This window comes from Rhinolophus ferrumequinum, chromosome 12, assembly GCF_004115265.2.
Source record: "Rhinolophus ferrumequinum isolate MPI-CBG mRhiFer1 chromosome 12, mRhiFer1_v1.p, whole genome shotgun sequence".
Classification (NCBI taxonomy): domain Eukaryota; kingdom Metazoa; phylum Chordata; class Mammalia; order Chiroptera; family Rhinolophidae; genus Rhinolophus; species Rhinolophus ferrumequinum.
This window is the reverse complement of record NC_046295.1, coordinates 678,971-698,868: the sequence shown is the minus strand read 5'-3', so window position 1 is coordinate 698,868 and position 19,898 is coordinate 678,971. Positions and strand designations below refer to the sequence as shown.

The window sequence follows — 19,898 nt, the reverse complement described above, 5'->3', positions numbered from 1 at the left end:
CAGCCGCAGATCTACCAGTTTTCTCTCTGGATTTGCCTATTCTGGACGTTTTATATATGTGGAATCATACACTGTGGGACCTCTTGCGTCTGGCTGCTCTCACTCATAACATTTTCAAGGTTCATTTGTGTCACAGCGTGAAGAAATCGAGGGTCAGAGGCAGCTGAGACCCTGGCTGCCCCCCACCCCCCTGCTGCCAGGCCCGACTGCACTGAGTGCGTGCTCCAGGAGGGGTGGGCCGGCCGGGCAGGCTGCTCACACCTGCCTCCCTCTGGCAGATCAACCAGAATGTGGAGCTGCAGCGGAGCCGCCTTCGGGACGACATCAAGGAGTACAAGTTCCGGGAGGCCCGTCTGCTGCAGGACTACTCGGAGCTGGAGGAGGAGAACATCAGCCTGCAGAAGCAGGTGTCTGTGCTCAGGCAGAACCAGGTGAGTGTCTGGCTAGGGGGCGGGGAGTGGCCCTCGCACCCCTCATTTGGCCACCTCCATGCTCAGAAGGAGGTCCCTGCCTCCTCCCGCACACCCCATGGACCGGGGTTGTGGTGGCAGACTCTTCCTCCACGACCATGAGAGCAAGGCCTCTGGCTGCAGTGTCGGCTGACCATTGGCCTGGCCAAGGTGTCCCGGCCAGCAAAAATGGGGAAAGATATAGGAGCCGATAAAGAGGTGACACCAAAAACTCTGGGGGCTGGGTGTCTAGCTCAGATGCCTTTCCAGTGCCAGCAGGAGGTCCAAGACGTCCCCAGGCCCTTTGGTACCCTGGAGCTGTCGGCCTGCTGATTCCTCCTGCTGTTTCAAGTTTGCCAGCCCCTTTGGGTCCCCTGTGGTCTTGGGCCTTTGGGGGGCCCTCTGGGTAAAGCCAGTGGGCCTTTCTTGAGGAGCAGTGTGGCGATGTCCAAGCTGTTGTCTCCTGCTCTCACGTAATCTCCGCAATGGATGGGATGAGGAGGGCCGTCTTCCCCTGTGATGAGACCCCTGGGTGGTCCTGGGCACCCAGGTCCCTCAATGCCTGCCCCTGTCACCAACCTGCAAGAGCCACAGCCCTGCAGGGTGGGAACTGGGGCGACCTTTGTCCCACTTTAAATTCTGCATGGGGACATGTGGGCCCATGTGTTTATCCCGGGAACAGAACCTCTAGAGGGCACACCTCTGCCTGAGCACACAGGCTTAGGAGCTCCGCGTCTGACTGCACAAGGGGCCACTGTGACATCAGTCACGCACAGGGACCTGAGGGGAGAGAGACCTCGCCTCAGACCCTGGGTGGCACTGGTGGAGTCCAGCCCCCTTCCAGGGAGTCCCCTTCCTCAGGCTGCAGCCCAAGATACCCACTCAGTCCCGCCTCTAAGTGTCTTGTTCCTCAGGTTTTACACAAATATTACAGAATGATAAGAAACGGCCTTTAAAATTGCCTGTAGATGCTGAGCCCCACATCAAGCACAGGTTTCTGTCTACTCTGTCCTTGTCCATCTGCAGACAGTTTCAGCGGGTGTGACTCTGGGTGCTGCCTCTCCCGCTCACTCCCTCGGGCGTCTGGCTGTGGGTGCTGAGCAGCTGCCACACATCCCATCTCAGGGAACTTGAATTCCTTTGTTTTGAAATATCCTTAGAAGTAGTAGTCATAGTGAACATCTAAATACGTATTTTGTGTATCTTAAAATATTCAGTCAACTATTGATGTTAAGTATTTTGTAGAATTTAAAATCACTATACACTTGGTAGCATGCGAAGTCAGCTAGCCAATCTGAAGCGTGGTTGTGCTTGTTCTGATTTCCACAGTCACCAGCTCTGAGCTCTGGCTGTTGACCGGCTCACACCTGGTGCACACTTGTCCTTTGTGTTCACACCTCACGCCTCTGAGCAGCCATGGAGTCAGCACACTGGTGCTTCCTCCTATTGCTCAGGCTTAGCTGAGCGTCACCCTGTCTTTCTCAGGTGGAGTTTGAGGGCCTCAAGCATGAGATCAAGCGTCTGGAGGAGGAGACAGAGTACCTCAACAGTCAGCTGGAGGATGCCATCCGGCTCAAGGAGATCTCGGAGCGACAGCTGGAGGAGGCGTTGGAGACACTGAAAACGGAGCGGGAGCAGAAGAACAGCCTGCGCAAGGAGCTGTCGCACTATATGAGCATCAACGACTCCCTTTACACCAGCCACCTGCATGTCTCCCTGGATGGCCTCAAGCTTAGTGATGACGCGGAGGCCATGGCGAATGGTTTTGAGCACGGCAGCCTCGCCAAGCTGCCCCTGGACAACAAGGCCTCCACGCCCACCAAGGACGGCCTGGCCCCGCCCTGTCCCAGCCTCGTGTCCGACCTCCTCAGTGAGCTCAATCTCTCCGAGATTCAGAAGCTAAAGCAGCAGCTGATGCAGGTGAGTGGGAGAGCCAGCGGGTGGGCGGCACTCCCCTCCACTGCTGCCCCCACACACACACATTGTGGATGTCCCAAACCCTAGCTTACATTTATCTTCAACTCCTTCACTGCATGAGTGGGACTGCAGCATTACAGGTGGAAGCTGCCAGACAGGTGGGTTTCTGAATTATGTGATTGAAGTTTGGGTGCCAGTCACGGTTTTCTCATGTCCCTCTGTGGTGCCCACGTGCTATCTTCCTCGCTGTGTCCTGTGGGCATGTCACAATGGAATCCCAGGGTCTATACTGTGGCCCCCAGTTTGCTGCATGTCTCTGAGGAGGGGCCCGCCTGGCCCCCCAAGCCTCTGGAGCAGGGGAGGACCAACGGTGGCCCCACATGTGGCACCCTTTCTCAGACAAGTTGTTCCCGAACTCCAGGGGTTTGCCGCTTGGGATGTTCTATTCAAGAACAAGATGTGGCTGTCATTAGGTAGTTTTATTTACTTGCCAGTAAAGGAGACATCCAAAGCCCTGTCTCCCAGAAGGAGGCTTAGCCATTGCTTACGTACACTATTTGGTTCATTACATGTTGATTTCTTCTTTGCGATTCACTAAACTTACCCTGTTGGGTCGGTCAAGCTCATCTGGTTACAGCTGCATCTGTAAAATACGTGCTACATTTTAACATTTAGTGAGAAGAACATTTAGTAAGAACTGCCCAGACCTGGAGACCCTTGTGCTGTCTAACAGTGTCACAGACAGGCCAGCAGGATGACAGGCGGGGTCACTACTGGCACTGCCTGGGGGTCCTCTAGTTGCACGGACCCTGCGGGCTGTTGACAGGCCCTTCTGTGCCTTTGCAGATGGAGCGGGAGAAGGGGGGCCTGCTGGCGACACTGCAGGACACACAGAAGCAGCTGGAGCAGGCAAGGGGGGCCCTGTCGGAGCGGCACGAGGAGGTGAGCCGCCTGACAGAGACCCTGAGTGCTCTGCAGCGCCTGCAGGCTGGCAAGGAGCGGCGCACAGCCCTGGACAGCGAGAAGGAGCGTGACAGCCACGAAGATGGAGACTACTATGAGGTGGACATCAATGGGCCCGAGATCCTGGCCTGCAAGTACCGCGTGGCCCTGGCAGAGGCCACTGAGCTCCGGGAGCAGCTGAAGACTCTGTGCAGTGCGCACGAGGCCAGCGAAGCTCTGCACGCCGAGGAGAAGGGCCGGCATGAGGCCGAAAGCCAGGCTCTCACTGAGAAGGTGTCCCTGCTGGAGAAAGCCAGCTGCCAGGACCGGGAGCTGCTGGCTCGGCTGCAGACAGAGCTGAAGAAAGTCAGTGATGTCGCGGGTGAGACACAGGGCAGCCTGAGTGTGGCCCAGGATGAACTGGTGACTTTCAGCGAAGAGCTGGCCAGTCTGTACCACCATGTGTGCATGTGCAACAACGAGACGCCCACCCGTGTCGTGCTGGACTACTACCGCGAGGGCCCGGCTGGTGCTGGCTGCTGCAGCCCCGAGGCCCGCGGCCGCCGCTCACCAGTCCTGCCCAAGGGGCTGCCAGCTACCGAGGGTGGAGCTGGGGACAGCAGCCCCGCGCCTGGCTGCTCGCTGCCCTCACCCCTGAGTGACCCGCGCCGGGAGCCCATGAACATCTACAACCTGATTGCCGTAATCCGCGACCAGATCAGACACCTGCAGGCGGCTGTGGACCGCACCACGGAGCTGTCGCGACAGCGCCTAGCGTCGCAGGAGCTGGGCCCTGCGGCAGATAAGGATCGGGAGGCCCTCATGGAGGAGATCCTCAAGCTCAAGTCGCTTCTCAGCACCAAGCGGGAGCAGATCACCACGCTGCGCACGGTGCTCAAGGCCAACAAGCAGGTGTGCACCGCGCCGGGGCCAGCGGGGCGGGCGGGTGAGCGGGGGAAAGGGGGGGTGAGAGAGGGGGGCGGGGGGGAGACAGGCAGGTGTGTACTGCTGAGGTTGGGGTGGGTGGGTAAGTGCACTGTGGGGGGGGGCGGGCAGGTGTGACCGTGGGGGGGAGTGGGCGGGCAGGTGCACATTCTGTGGGGGCAGATGGGAAGCTGGGCAGCGGTTTTCACACTCCTCGGCTCCCTCCTGGGCCTGTGTGACCACTAATGGCTCAGACCTCAGGCTGCAGCTGTACTGCTCGTGCTACTGAAGAAAAGACGAGCATGAGCCCCAACTCGCTGCCACGTGGGGGGCTGGGCCACTGAGGCCAGGGACAGGCAGGGTCTTGGCCTGTGGCTCTTGCTGAAGCAGGCAGATCCCTCCTTGTGCTCCTCACCCACCTACCCTGTGTGTCTCTGAACTCCAGACGGCCGAGGTGGCCCTCGCCAACCTGAAGAGCAAGTATGAGAACGAGAAAGCCATGGTGACTGAGACCATGATGAAGCTGCGTAATGAGCTCAAAGCCCTCAAGGAGGACGCGGCCACCTTCTCCTCACTGCGCGCCATGTTTGCCACCAGGTAACACTTACGGTCCCTGTTGCTGCTTGGCTGGTGGCCCAGGAGCCTTCCCTGGGGAGGTGCTGTGCCATTCCTGCTGTTGGTGAGAACCCAGAGGGCCCCATTTTGTTCTCTGCTTCACATGTAAGACGAGGAAGTTGAAGGCAAGAGGTGAAGAGGACAGGTCCCCAGTGGCCGGGCTGCGAGTGGGCAGGTTACACAGCTAGGTTTGGGGCCAGTAACTGACAATGAGGAGTTTGCCTCCCAGAACTTGGCAGGAAGTTTGTAGATTAAGAAGGAAGGCTGTCCTGTCCCCATTGGTGTTCCCTCTCTGACCCTGCCAGTCAGAGGTGGGGAAAGCCTTCTGGGGAAGTCCCGCTTCCTGGTGTTTCTGCCATCCGGAGGGGCTAGTGCCATCTGCTGGCCAGTGTCGGGCAGGCACTGGGGGACCAGTCCCTAGATTGTCCGAGCATGGCTTAGGCGTTGGGGAGGCTGAGATTCCCTGATAAATGGAGTTGGAACTGAGCTCAGGACCTGCTTGTCCTCACACCTGGGTGCAGGGTGCTCCCCACTCCCCAAACGTGGGATGGGAACATGGGAAAACAAGGGAAAAAAGGCTCAGGCTTCTCGGAAAGCTTCCTTTTCTCCTGGCAGAGTGCGTGGGAAAGACCTCAGTCCACCCCTCAGCACTGCTGTGCCGACCCTCACTTCCTCATTTGTTTACCAGACCAAACTTCTCAGATGGAGCTGAGGTCCCAAACCCGCTCGTCTCTGGGCAAGGGTTAAAACTCACTATAGACCCTTGGTCCCTGGAGAAGGGACACTTCCACCGCCCCCTCTGCCCAGACCCCACTCCTTCTCTCAGGGACAGAGCCCGAGAGGGCGTTTCTGTCTCCCAGCCCTGTAACTGGGTGGGGGCGGGGGGCACATGTCACAGTTAAGCAGATGCCAAATGGACTGTTCCAGCGTCCACATTTACCCTTCCCAGACAGGTTGGCTGTCCTGTGCAGGTTCACTGAGATCTTCTGTGTGCACGCACGGACCTCGGGCTACTCGTATACCCTGAGCTGGGGGTATCTCGCCTCTAACCAGCTGTCCTGTCACTTGAAGGCCTTCAGGGGCAGTGTTTGCCTCCTTTAGTGGAGACGGTGTCACAGCTGGGGAAGGCCAGCTGCTGAGGGGTGGGCATCACAGAGCCCTCCTGGAGGAGGCCACCTGCTGAGGGGTGGGCCTCTTCCAGCCCCATTAGCAGAGGGACCCATGGAGGTCCCCTCACCTTGTGCCCCCGTCGCCTGCCCAGGTCCCTCAGTCACACTCTCATCTCTCACACCCCGCAGGTGTGACGAGTACATCACGCAGCTGGATGAGATGCAGCGGCAGCTGGCAGCCGCCGAGGACGAAAAGAAGACGCTCAACTCCCTGCTACGCATGGCCATCCAGCAGAAGCTGGCGCTAACCCAGCGGCTGGAGCTGCTCGAGCTGGACCACGAGCAGAGCCGGCGGGGCCGTGCCAAGGCCACCCCCAAGGCCAAGCCCAGCACCCCGAGCGTAAGTCACACCTGTGCCTGTGCCAGCAACAGGACCGAGGGCACTGGGCTCACTGCTCAGGTGCTCTGCGGCGAGAAGTATAACATTTGCTGGGATTAAGGCCACAGGGCTGCACACTACAGCTAACTTGCCACTCGTCACCTGTCTGCTTCACCTTGACTAACCCGGCGGCGGCGGGACTGTGGTGCTAGGCTGGTCTTAACCATAACTAACGCACAGAGGGAACAATTTAGCCGGCGGCATCGGCATGCTGCTCCCCCTGGACACGGCGAGCTCGTGTTGTCTTCTCCCCCCCGGGAGCACCCTTCACAGCAGGTGTTACTTGGCAGGGGACCTGGGGGTCAGGGTGGGGTCAGAACCACGACTCCTCGCAAAAATGTGGCTTCCCAGGGCCTAGATGTCAGCAGCTCCCTCAGGCTGGGACAGAGCTGAGGTGACACTTGCATGTTCTCCACATGTCTCTAGTGCAGCCAGGGAGCAGTGTTAGAGGTTCCTGCCCAGGTCCCAGCTATAGCCTCACAGGATGGAGAGAATTACTTTGTAGTTTGTGGAGCAAACTCCCTTTGGCACAAAAGGACAGAATTCCTTCCCCCAAATCCAGAGAAAGCGCAGCCCTGAGTTCCGAGTCCTCCGGCCCTGGCAGCGGTCACACTCACACGCTCTCCTGGCCACACCCCGAGGCCAGAACTCACAGCCTGGGCCTCTCTAGGAGATTTGCACACTGGTCCGGTGGCCTGACAGTTTGGCAGGCCCAAGGCCTGGGATTTTTTCAGTGAGAAAGACTTGCCAAGTGACTGACCCAACTCCTGTCCTTGGGGGGAGGGAGCCCATCCTGTACTTCGGGGGGCGGGGGGGGACCAGCTTTCAGAGCACATTTCTCTAGTCTCTGTCCGTTATCAGGCCTTCCTCCCAGGTGACATTCGACACTAAGAAACAGGGCTCCGGAAAACCCCAGGCCGACGTGGGCAAGATGCCTTGTGTGGGCCCAGGGCCCGTCCGAGGATTCACTGAGGAGGAATGCGGTTCTCCTTCACCACTGCACTAGCGGGGTGGTGACAGGCAGGAAAGGTGGCTGTGAGGCCCTTCTGCTCTCAGAGGCCGCATCCACACCAGAGCTTTGGTGCCAGGCCGTCTGAGTTGACACTTCCGGAAGCAGAACCCCTCAGTATTTTACTCCCTGTCACCCCTTAGGAGCCACCGGGCTTGAAGCTGTGGTCCTCGCCCTGAGTGGCTCTTTGCCTCATCTTTCCGTGGCCCAGAGGGAGAGTTTGTGTTGCCCCTTCACAACAGCGTGTGCCCCCACTCCCCTTCCCCTTGGTTCCCGAGTGTGTCTTGGTTCCCACCAGACTCCAGGCGCTGCACAGACGGCCTTGGGTTTTGCAGACCGCTGGAATGGAGAGGTGCGAGTGGGGCACATCTTTCCCCGTTGTGTGCCTGTCCCCGGCTCTGGCTGCTTTGCTGATGGGACATTGGGTCTTGGATTTCCCTCCCACTTGAGAATGGGTCAGGCCTTCGTGCCTGTGTAAGCAGGACTTCCAAGGGCATGGCTGCCTGCTGGCCCCACACACTGCTTCTGCCCCCCTCGCCAAGCCTGGCACGCAGCTTCTCTTTGTAAGGTATCTTCATGAGGCACTTGGGGCTGGCGGCCCCTCTAACACATGCAGGTCTTCTCTGCTGCTAACGCACCCACGCCTCACAGCTTGGCGACAGCTTTAGTTGTCCGACAGGTGACTGGTTCTAACACTGTCTTGTTTTCTCCCATTTTCAGCTGTAGATTAGCTGCCGGGAGAACTCGGCCGCCGGCCCTGTCACACTGCAACCCCTCCCCTCCCCTCCCATGGGCCCACGCAGAGGAAGGAAGGGCAGCCTAAAAGTCCACTTAGAAACGTTTTTGGATATGCCACTGCAATTCTTTTTTAAATAGCATTCCCGAGTTTTTAATGGCAGAGGAAAAAAGCTTTAATGTTCAGAAAGCCACCAGCTGCTGCTCGAAGGGCCTTTGTACAGCGCTGAAGAACCTGCTGGGACAGCAACCGCCAGGCTCGCTTAGGAACCTGCTAGAAACGCTCACCACTGGGGTTTCCCTATGACAGATACTGCTTTTTCATTTGATCAACCTGTGCACTTTTGATATTTTGATTATATTTGCTTAATCCCTTGCATAGAGACGGTCTCAGATGCCGTGGTCTGTCTCGTGGTCCTGTAGCGCTCTGTCTTAGCTCCTGACGTGGTGATCTGACGTTGGCACGTGGCACAGTTGTGTCCTAGTGTGTAGCTCTAGACTGTTTAGATGAAGGCTTCGACCCAGCAAGGAGCTCGGCTAAACACATCCACGCTGTGGTTCAGCAGCCTTTTGGATTATACGGCATTGTGGTTCATGTTGGAAATTGCAGGTTTTAAATGCCATGTTCATTAAGAAATCCAGGGTATTCTGATTCTGGGGTTTTTCATATTGTATTATTATTATTCTTAGGAATAGTTCAATGTAACAAGAAGAAAACTTGACCTTTGCTCTGGTTAAACAGTTATAGGCACTTGAAAACAAAAAAGATAAATTATTGAATGAGTAGTATTACCTACAAATTCCAGAATTTTCTGGGCTTTAGGACGTTGTGAAGCATGACTGATTAACAGAATTTTATACAACTGTACCAGTGACATTCCAAATTGGAATTGTTTTGTTACTCTGGTTGTTGTGCCAAATTGTGGTACACTTAGAAAATTCTACAGTCGTCAATTTTTAGGGTGTTCTGTTTCAACACCTTTTTGTTAGTGATCATTGCCAGTAGTGCCTTCATCAGGTAAGGGAGGTGTCCCGGCATAGTTTATTCTCTAAAATGGACAGTGAAGAGCTAGTTGGGAATGCTGAAGGCCAGTGTGGACCAATAGGTGTGAGTGGGTGTACTACACCTTCACACCTGAACCTGGCGTCTTCACTGAGGGAAAGAAAACAGCAATTGTGCAAAATTCTGTTAGTCAGTGATTCTTTGCAGATCCTTGCAGATCCAGGGGTTGAGAAACGAAAGTGAACACAAACCTTGAGTATGCTTTGGGAACCAAATGGACTTTATGGGAGAAGCTAAGCAAGTGGTGTGAGTAACATGCCACGTTTTTGAAGAGCCGCGGGCAGCCGGGAAGCCGGTGCCGTCGGCCTCATGCAGGGGGTGAGGGCTAGCCATAGTATTCTTTGCAGATGGAAGAGAAAGACGTTACATATTCTCTTGCTTGGTGTAACTAATCACTGTTAATTTCAGGAAACCGAACTCGCTCAAGCTCCTTGGCAAACCAGGTCTGTGGCCTGTCCAGTTTGCTGAGTGAAGTTGTGTGAATGGTCAAATTGGTACTCAAATAGGAAGAAGAAAGTGTCCTTCCTCCTCCAAAATAAAGGAAAAATTATAGTAAGTAGCAAGAATAAGAGTTCTGTTTCCTGGAATGAGCATTTCTTATTCCTAGTTGTAGGGACCCCTATTTTTACCTTCTATTACAGTGTTGATTCATAAGAAACAATGTTACATTTACGATAACTTCATCTGTATGGGGTATTTATTTGCAATGATGTCTGAGTACTGTATTTTTTTTTTCTGTGCATTGCCTTAGTGTCAGAATGTTGTCTTTATTTTAAGATCATATGCATGTTCTCCTGCCAAGGAATCTTTACACAGACCCAAACAAACAAAAATGCCTTCAGATTCTGAGAAAATGAGGCAGAGCATGGAAAAGGAATAGGAAGGAGAAATCAGTCGCGACTTGGAACAGACATGGCGCAAAAGCCTGCAAAGCCAGTGCATGTGGGAACAGTAGGCCTAGTGAAGGGTCACGTTGGTAGGACCAATAAATAAAGAATGATACAAAGACAAAGCACAAGGCTTGTTCTCTGTGGCTGCACTCACTCCCCATCCCAGATGCCTGTGGACCCAGCAATACACTGTAATTCCAGTGCCGAAAACAATAAAACCAGGCTGTGGGAAACCCTGCTGGTGAGAGCTGGAAGCGACCTTGGGCCCAAATCTGGAGGTGTGGGGAGGAGAGGGGGTATGGGGTGTCCCCCAATAGGGGCATCAGGTGTCAATGAGCACCCAGTACCTTAGCAGTGAGAGCACGTTGCCTTCACCATCCTGTCCAGAAAGCAGAGATTTGGGTAACATGGCATCCTTTGCTGTCCAAACTCCTGCTCACTGATCCCAGGAATGAATAGATCCACGTAAAAGAGTTACCTGTTTGTCATCATCTCAAAAGCACGTTCACCTGCAGGAATGTGTACACTTGAGTTTACATGTTGAGTCCTTCCCGCTGATTGCTTGTGGGTGTGTGAGCATAGGGGACAGTCCTGGGTGAGGGAACAGGGTGTCCCTAGGACGCTCTGCTACCCCTGCTTCTGATAGCCTGTCAGGCCCGAGCAGCTTCACCCAAACCTCAGGGAAAAGGCTGTCTGAGGCCGGGGCCTCCCTTCCCTGGCATCTCCCCAGGACCCCTCCTTCCACCCAGAGTTTCCCCTCCCCCCTCTGATGATCTCCATCCTTCTTTGCTAGCGTTGGCCTGAACTTGTTTTCAGTTTGAAACTTTCTTTCAATAAGAGACTTGTTTTTCTAACTCCATAGCCAGAAGGAATCTTCTCCCCCGCTGGCCCATGTTGCCCCAAAGGGTCCCTGGAAGAGGTTGAGAATAGGAGGATGGGACACTGGCAGTAGGCCAGGCAGGGCAGGCCCTTTTCCAGGTGGGGGCACCACCTGGCCCTTGGCCCCCACCATATGTGTGGTGTATTGTGGCCCTGGCTGTCCCACGTGTTGGAATGTTTGATTTGCACAAGCACAGGTGCTGAGGCCTTCCCTGGCCCCCAGAGTGCTCCAGGTGCTCGCTCATGTGGTTTTTCATTTCAGGGTAGAGTGGCAGCCTTCCAAGTGGACAGTGTCCCAGGAGCCTGTGAGAAGGGGCATTTGACAACCTGCTCAACCTTCCCTTCCAAGAGGGAATGTCTCCACTCTTACCACCTCTGCCTCCCTGGAGCAGTTTTCACCCTCCACCCCCAGCAGGTTTGCAGAGCTGGAAAGTGTCAGGTTGGAGACAGACCTTTGGTTGATCACCCTCTTTCGGTAGCGGACATACCCTGGCTGACTTACCCTCTCTGAGCCTCAGTTTCTCTTCTACAGGTTGAGGACTGCAGTTCCTTGCTCAGCGGTTACGATGTTTCTTCCAGCCCTAGGTGTCCAGCATGTGGCAGATGCCCAGTCGACGAGTGTTGCTAATGCGGCTCTAGCGCTGTCATTATAATCAAGCTCTGGGAGCCAGGCCACGGCCTGGCCTCTGTCCTGTGAGGAGTGCGATTGAAGTCAGCTTTTTATCAAAGCATGATTTGCATTCAGAAAAGTGTGCGCGTCTAATGTACAGGCCAGATCTGCACACAGGAAACAGCTGTGTGTTCAATAGCCAGAGTCCAGGGTTCCCCTAGGAGTGCTTCTCAGGACACATTCGGGGGACACCTCTGTGTGCCAGCCCCGGCGCGGTGCTGGGCTGTTCCTGCCATGGGAGCCTCCCTGGAGAACAGATGTGCCTGCATTCTGACCTCACCTGGCGTGGGATTTTGGCAGGGATGGGCTGCCATTAGGTTTGCCTCTGTGTGCTCACCTTTCAGCTGTGGCCAGACAGCAGAACTGTAAGGTCTGTGTGTTGTCATTTTGTCAGGTTTCTTGTGGGCAAGCACGATGGCTCCTGTGACTTCACCTTTGTAAGACCAGGTCCCAGGGGTAACGGCCCCCCATTCCCCACAGAGCTCCTCCCCCTAAACAGGAAGAGGCAGTGCCACAGTGCCTCACGCCCAGAAAAGGCCTCCCTGCATGGGTACTGTGAGCACACTCCTGCATGGGCCTACTAGGAGAGAACAATAGGAATCGATCACACACATACACCAGCATCCCATTTGTTCATCTCAATCTCAAGAATCCAGATTTGTTTTATTTAGCCTCACATGTTAGTAAAGTACAGCACACATACATAAGAATGCAAACAAGTGTCCAACACAAACAAGTATCCTCTGGCTAGATTTTTGCAAACTGAACACGAGCAGCCACCATCCAAATGAGAAGCAACTGAGGGCAGCCCCCCAAAACCCTCATACTCTGTGCACCCACTCCTCCCAGGGATAACTCCCTGAGTGTGTCAGTGCAGGTCACCTGTGCCTATTCCTGTACTTTATATAAATGGAAGCACACAATAGAGATCCAGAGCTTTGATAGATTTACTTATCAAACCTCATGGATTTCTCACACCCTGATTGAACTATGAATTTACAGGTGACTCACTAGATTCAAAGATATAAATCAGTTGAACGTAAAAGAATGAAAAAAGATATTCTCTGCAAACAGTAGCCAAAAGAGAACAGGAGTGGCTATGCTAATAGACAAAATAGACTTTAAGACAAAAATTGTTATGAGAAACAAAGAAGGACATTATATAATAAGTCAATTCACCAAGAAGAATTTTAAATGTATGTGTACTAAACAACAGCATAATAATACAATAAGCAAAAACTGCCAGAAATGAAGGGAGAAATAGTTAAACGATAATTGGATATTCAATACCCCACTTTCAATAATAAATAAAACAAAACAGAATAGCAAAAATGAAATAATATACTTAACAGGACTATAAGCCAAGATTACTTGAACAGAACTGTAAGCAAAGCCTAATACATCTATAGAACACTAACCAACAGCAGAATACATATTCTTAAGTGCATATGGAACATTGTCCAGGATAGACCATATGTTAGATTATCAAACAAGTCTTAATAAAGAAGGTTGAAATTATACAAACTATATTGTCTAATGACAATGGGATAAAATTAGAAATAATGAAATGTGAGAAATTCACAAATATGTGTAATTGAAACACTTCTTAATAATCCATGGGTCAACAAAGATAGCAAGAAGAAAGGTAGCTCTTAAATCAAGAATCTAACCGCCCACATTAAGAATTGAGAAAAAGACGCAGGGAGGGGGTGGGCTCAACAAAGAAACAATGGCTTCCACCAGCTCCTGCGTCCAGGAGAAAGTTGCTCCTCCCGCCCTTGTTTTGAGGCCAGATAATTCACTTCCTGGAGCCTTTCGAGCTGCTGTCCCAGCACTGGAGCTCAGAGCGAGTGAATCCATCAGCAGAAAGATGGCTCACAGATCTATCAGGTTCTCAGAGGGACTTGTGGCATAACCAAGGTTCAGGACCAGTGACAAGGTACTGGCAGTGGGACTTCAAGACTCTGGCAGCAGTCGGGAAAAGACTCTGTGTAGGCCTCCTCCTCCCTCCCCAAAGTACATACCTGTGACTCCATTTATATAAAATTCCAGAAAATTCCAACTGAACTATTGTGACAAGAAGTGGATGACTGCCTGTGGCCCGGGAGCCTGGGGACAGAGTGGGCGGACAAACGGTATATGTTTTGAAGCTTTTTTTTTTTTTTTTTTTTTTAAATCTTGGACTTTAACATTAAATGAATTCTCATCTTTAAAAAAAAGAAAGAAAGAGAGAGAGAGAGAGAGAGAGAGAGAGACAGAAAGAGAGGAAGAAAGAGAGGAAGAGAGGGAGGGAGAGAGGGAGGGAGAGAGGGAGGGAGAGAGGGAGGGAGAGAGGGAGGGAGGGAGGGAGGGAGCGAGGGAGGGAGGGAGGGAGGAAGGAAGGAAGGAAGGAAGGAAGGAAGGAAGGAGAGAGAAAAAGAACAAACTAAGCCCAAAGGAAGCAGAGATTAGAGTGGAGATAGTGAAATAGGAATAGGGGGAAAATGGAGAAAAATCAACAAACCAAAAATTGTTTGTTGTTAAAGATTAGCAAAAATGAATTAAAAAATGACAAGACCTTTAGATTAAAAAATGCTATTAAAATCAGAAATAAAAATGGAGAAATTATTACCAATTTTACAGAAATACAAAGGACTATAAGAGACTACTGTGAATACACCAAAAAATTGGATAATCTAAACCCAAACCAAGCAGAAAGAAGGAAATAGTAAAGGCTAGAGCAGAGATGAATGAAATAGAAAAATCAATAGAGAAAATCAACAAAACCAAAAGTGGTTTCCTAAAAACAAATCGACAAACCTTTAGCTACACAAAAACAGATGACTGAAATTACTGAAACCACTAATGAGATTGGGGACCTTACTAATGACCTTACATAAATAAAAAGATTATGAGACAATATTATAACAATGCTGACATATTAGATAACTTTAATGAAATGGCAAATCACTAGAATCACACCAACTACCAAAACTGACTCCAAAGGAAATAATCTTAATAAGCCTAAGACAAGAAATTGAATCAGTAATAAAAAACTCTTCCAACAGGACTTCTAGTTTCTGGTCCAACATATAAGGAGCGTAGAAGCCATCACTTTGTCCTAACAGTAAGTAAAAAGCTGAACAAACTGGAAAACCAACTCTTACATTTGTCATAGAAGTGAGGTCACAGGGTATGCCACTGCCCCCCAAATTGTAGACACAGACAAGTACAGACTCACAACTTAGCAGAGCAGTTGTAACCAGTACCTGGGTAGGAAAACCTGATCTGTAATTGACAAATATGCTGTAGGCTCAGTGTGGACAAATCTGAGAGATAAAAGCTCCAGGAAGACCCAGTCATAGTGGGACCCTCACACTTATATGAGCTTTACATCCAGGCTCTCTACCAGGTTCTCACAGTGAAGACTGGAGAAAAATCCCTCCCTCCTCCCCGCCAGGCTTTCGGCGACAGAAGGGAAAAAGTAGCCATTTTGAAATACCCTACAGCATTCTTCTTAACCAGGCCTACCCTCAAGACAAAACTATTTTATCACAGCCTAACATGGGGGAATGGAAACACCCAACTCCAGTCCCCTCTGGCCATACCTTACCACCTAAAAGGGTGAAAAGAAGGAAAAAACTGAGAGGCACAGGGGCACTAATAACAGATTAATCACAATCCTATAGGACGCTTCCCCTTCCCCTACATCTTACCATTTTACCGTGTTTCCCCAAAAATAAGACTTAGCCAGACAACTCTAATGTGTCTTTTGGAGCAAAAATTAATATAAGACCTGGTATTATATTACTTATATTACATTATATTATAAAGACCGGGTCTCATAGTAAAATAAGACCGAGTCTTGTATTAATTTTTGCTCCAAACGACACATTAGAGCTGATTGTCTGGCTAGGTCTTATTCTCAGGGAAATACGGTATTACTAAATGCCTATTTACTGCAGTTCCCTTTCCCCAGTACATCATGTCTGGCTTTCAACAAGAACTTTCAACAAAAAAGACAGGACAAACATTAGAACCAGACTTAAATATGGCAAGAATGTTGAAAGTATCCGATCAGGAATTTAAAATAACTTTAATATACTGAGGGCAGTAATGGAAAAGTTAGACAGCGTGTAAGAATAGACAAGTAATATAAACAGATGGAATACTGTAAGAAAGAATCAAAAAGCTGGAAATTAAACACTAACAGATAAAGAATGTCTTTGATGGGCTTGTTAGTATAGCTGAGGAAAGACTTTCTGTGCTTGAGGATATGTCAATAGAAACTTCCAAAACTGAAGAGAAAAAAGACAAGAAATGGATAAGAGTATCCAAGAATTGTGGGACAACTACAAAAGGTGTTACAGACACATAATGGAAACACCAGAGGAGAAGAAAGAGCAAAAGAGAAGAATATTTGAAGCAACAATGAGAATCTCCCAAATTTATCAGACACCAAACCACAGATTCACAAAGCTCAGAGGACACCAAGAGGACTCCAAATAAAACTATACCTAGGCATATGATATTAAAACTGCAGAAAATGAATCTTGAAGCTGGGAGATGGGGGGAGGCTTATTATCAAAGCAAAGATAATTACATATGACTTCTCAGAAAACACACAAGCAAGAAGAAAGTGAAATATTTAAACTGGTGAGAGAGAGAGAAAAGAAACACTAATATTCTGTATCCCATGAAATTATTGTTGAAATGTAAAGAAGAAATACTTTCTCAGACAAAATTGAGGGAGTTTGTTGCCAGCAGAACTTCCTTGCAATAAACATGAAAAGTTTTTGAGAGAGAAGGAAAATTATGTAAGTCAGAAACTCAGATCAACATAAAGAAAAGAACATTAGACAAAAAATAAAGGTAAAAATAAAAACTTTATTTTGGTTAATTTATCTAATAGATAACAGTTCAAAATAGCTATATTTAATAAATATACATTATAAGTGAAATGAAAGATACAAGGACCACAAGGGAAGAATTAGAAATAGTTTGTTATAAGGTACTTGCACTACTTTATACCACTTAGTAAAGTGGTATACTATTATTTGAAAGTAGACTAAGTTGTAAATGTGTTTTATAAACTCTAGGGTGACCACTAAAAAAAGGTTAACACCCCCCTCCCATACGTATAACTGATATGCTAAGAAAGGGAGAAGACAAAAATAGGAAGAACAAGAGTGATAATCACTTTAAACATCAATGGTTTAAATAATCAATTAAAAGAGAGAGACTGTCAAAGTGGACCAATAAACAAGACCCAACTATATTATATGTTGTCTCCAAGAAACACATTTAAAATATAGAGACATAATAAATTGAAAACAAAGGAATGGAGAAAGATATGCTAACACTAATTTTTAAAAAGTGGGTATAGCTATACCCACTTTTTTATAGCAGACTTCAGAGTAAGGAAAGTTATCAGGGATAAAGAGGGTTATTACCTAACGATAAAGGGGTCAATTCTCCAAGAAGACATAACAATCCTTACTGTGTATGCACCTAACAGGAAAGCATCAGACTGTGATGCAAAAGATGAATTCACTAGTTTAGTTGGAATCTTGACCACCTTTCTATCAGAAATGGACAGATCCAGAAGTCAGAAAATCAGTAAGGACATAGTTGAACTCAACAGTACCAACAATCAATTGGATATAATTGACAACTGTAGGCTACTTGATTAAACAACAGCAGAATACAATTCTTCTCAAGGTCATATGGAGCATTTCCCAAGATAGACCACATTCTGGGCCTTAAAATACATGTTAACAAGTTTAAGAGAATAGAAATGCCATGTATGCTCTCAGACCACAATGAAATTTGACTGGACATCAGTAACAGAAAAGGCAGAAAATCCCCAAATACTTGCAGATTAAATAATACACTTCTAAATAACACATGGATCAAAGAAGAAATCTCAACAGCAAATTTAAAATAATTTGAAGTAAATGAAAATGAAAATACAACACCAAAATTAGTGGTATGCATTAAATCAATGCCTAGAAGGAAATTAATAGTACTGGATGCATATTAGGAAGAAAAGATCTTACTAAAACCGATAATCTAAGGTTCCATTTCGGAAACTAGAAAAAGAAGAGCACACTAAGGCCAAAGTAAGCAGAAGAAAAATAAAAATGAGAGCAGAATCAATGAAATTAGAAACAAGAAGTCAATAGAAAAAAAATCAACAAAGCTAAAAGCTGGTTATTTGAAAAGATCAATAAAATTGATCAGCTTCTAACCAGGTTAAGAAAAAAAAAGACAAATTACTAATACAAGAAACGAAAGGGGGCATCACTACAGATCCCATGGACATCAAAAGTATAATAGAGGAATACTATAAACAATTATATGACCACAGATTTGATAACCTAGGTGAAACAGGCCAATTCCTTGAAAGGCACAATCTATCAAAACTCACACAAGAAGAAATAGACCATCTGAATAGGCCTATATCTAGTAGAGAATTTGAATCAATAATTAACCTTCCAAAATAGAAAGCGTTAGGCCCAGATGGATTCACTGGTGAATTCTACCAAATATTTAAGGAAGAAATTATACCAGTTCTCTATAGTCTCTTCCAGAAGGCAAAAGCCCAGGGAATACTTACTTCAAGACTTACTATAAAGTTAGAATAATCAAGATGGTCAGGTATTGGCAAAAGAATAAAATAGATCAATGGAACAGAACAGAGAATGATACTGGAACAAGTAGACATCTACACGCAAAAAGTGAACCCAGACACAGTTCTTACTCTCCACCCGCCTGGACCACCCAACCCCAAGTACGCTTGTATCTGCCCCTCTGGGCCCCACCAGTCCAAGGGCCCCGGAGAAGTCACAGGGCTCCTTGAGCACGCCTCATTTCCGTCGCCCAGACTAGAAACCTCATTTCCGGTTGTCAAGACCGCGCTCCGGATTACAGTCACTATGCCAGCACCTAAGATGGCCGCTGGCTCCTCCGCCGCTGTGATCAATGGAGAAGAAGCAAACAGGAACCCAGAAATTGCCCGGCTCTGCCATGGCAGCCACCGGGGGCGTGGCTTCCGGCGGCCCTCGCCTGCAAGTCCCGGCAGCCGGTTCGTGCGTAGGTGGTGGCTGACAGGCGCTCCTCCCCCGACGACTGCGACCCGGCGGCTAGTGCCCAGGTGGACTGGCGGCCCCAAACTCGCGGCCCCACGAGGCGCTAAAGCTCCACCGGGGTATGGACAAGGCGAAGATGGATGAGAATGAATGGGGGTACCACGGCGAAGGCAACAAGAGCCTGGTTGTGGCCCACACGCAGGTGAGCGGCACACGGTCGGTGCGGTCCGCGACCCTCGCCCTGCCCCGGGTCGTTTTCATATACCCCCAGCAACCCCCAGGCTCGTTTCCGCGTCCTCCCAGCATCCCCCCAGGGTGTTTCCGCGACCCCCCAGTGTCACCCCACCGGGTCAGTTCCGCGTCCGCCCGGAGTGTCACACCTTCCCCCCGCGTCAGTTTCGCGTCCCCCAGCATCACCTTCTGTCCGGGCCAGGTTCGCGTGCCCACATCGTCACCTCCTCCCGCAGGTCAGTGCCACGTCCCACCAGTTTCACGCCCGCCAGGTCTGTGCCCTGTTCCTCTAGCGTCACCCTTACCCCCGGGTCAGTTCCGCGTCTCCCCAGCATCACCCCTTCTCGAGTTGGTTCCGGGTCCCCCAAGCGTCACCCCCTCCCCCGGAGTGAGTTCCGTGTTACCCCAATATCACCCCCTGCCCCTGGATCAGTTTCGCATCTCCCCAGGCGCCCGCCCGGCGCCGCCTGCCGGGTAGGTCCCCCTCCGACTGCCCAGCCGCGGTGGGGCAGAGGCTGCGCCAGGAATTCGCTGGCTGGCATGGAGGGCCTGGGCAGCTGGGGGGGGGGGGGGGAAGAAGTGAAGTGCCCCGGATGCTGTTTACCTCTCAGCGCCGAGGCAGTTCAGCCTCTGAGATGTCAGAATTGCAGTTCTCCTGCTGCTGCTATTAATAATGGACCATTGCCCGCAGATTCTTTTGCAGAATCTTTTACAATTGAAAAAGTTTCCCTGTCTTAATCCTTCCTTTCTTAACTGAGGGTGAGTTTCAGAAAGTGCAGTAAGGATTCCCAGGGAGGTGAATTCCAGGAAGAGAAGCGTGGGGATTTGTGTGAAAGCCCAGACCTCTCTGACATCCTGCTGTCTAATACAAGCCGGCAGGAATGTGGTGGGCTGGGGGAGGGCCTAAGATCATGGGGTTGGAGTCACACATAGCTGGGCAGAGTCCCAGTTCTACC

General features: G+C 50.1%; 2 protein-coding genes and 1 long non-coding RNA gene across 6 annotated transcripts in view; 2 read left to right on the top strand and 1 right to left on the bottom strand.

The window, feature by feature from the left end:
* Positions 1 to 10,216, top strand: part of BICD2 (BICD cargo adaptor 2) — a 56,759-nt gene extending 46,543 nt beyond the window's left edge. Inside the window, exons 3-8 of one of the 2 annotated variants that reach the window (XM_033123166.1) lie at positions 279 to 431; positions 1,935 to 2,369; positions 3,213 to 4,220; positions 4,678 to 4,829; positions 6,146 to 6,356; positions 8,125 to 10,216. In XM_033123166.1, the coding sequence (XP_032979057.1) occupies positions 279 to 431; positions 1,935 to 2,369; positions 3,213 to 4,220; positions 4,678 to 4,829; positions 6,146 to 6,356; positions 8,125 to 8,130 (1,965 nt within the window). In that variant the 3' untranslated portion in view covers positions 8,131 to 10,216. Of the gene's footprint in view, positions 1 to 278; positions 432 to 1,934; positions 2,370 to 3,212; positions 4,221 to 4,677; positions 4,830 to 6,145; positions 7,155 to 8,124 lie in introns of those variants that run through there. The other variant, XM_033123165.1, reaches the window with a different exon arrangement.
* A 219-nt stretch (positions 10,217 to 10,435) lies between these two features.
* LOC117032045 (uncharacterized) lies at positions 10,436 to 19,222 on the bottom strand. 2 transcript variants are annotated; one of them, XR_004424674.1, is made up of 3 exons: positions 19,129 to 19,222; positions 11,474 to 11,662; positions 10,436 to 10,601 (listed from the first exon to the last, which is right to left on the bottom strand). It is a non-coding gene; the product is annotated as an uncharacterized LOC117032045 (long non-coding RNA). The 2 variants fall into 2 exon arrangements; XR_004424673.1 differs by lacking the exon at positions 19,129 to 19,222 and adding an exon at positions 11,979 to 12,729.
* Positions 18,124 to 19,898, top strand: part of IPPK (inositol-pentakisphosphate 2-kinase) — a 50,673-nt gene continuing 48,898 nt past the window's right edge. The window contains exon 1 of one of the 2 annotated variants that reach the window (XM_033123170.1): positions 18,124 to 18,913. In XM_033123170.1, coding sequence (XP_032979061.1) covers positions 18,833 to 18,913 — 81 coding nt within the window. In that variant the 5' untranslated portion in view covers positions 18,124 to 18,832. The remainder of the gene's footprint in view (positions 18,914 to 19,898) is intronic. The other variant, XM_033123167.1, reaches the window with a different exon arrangement.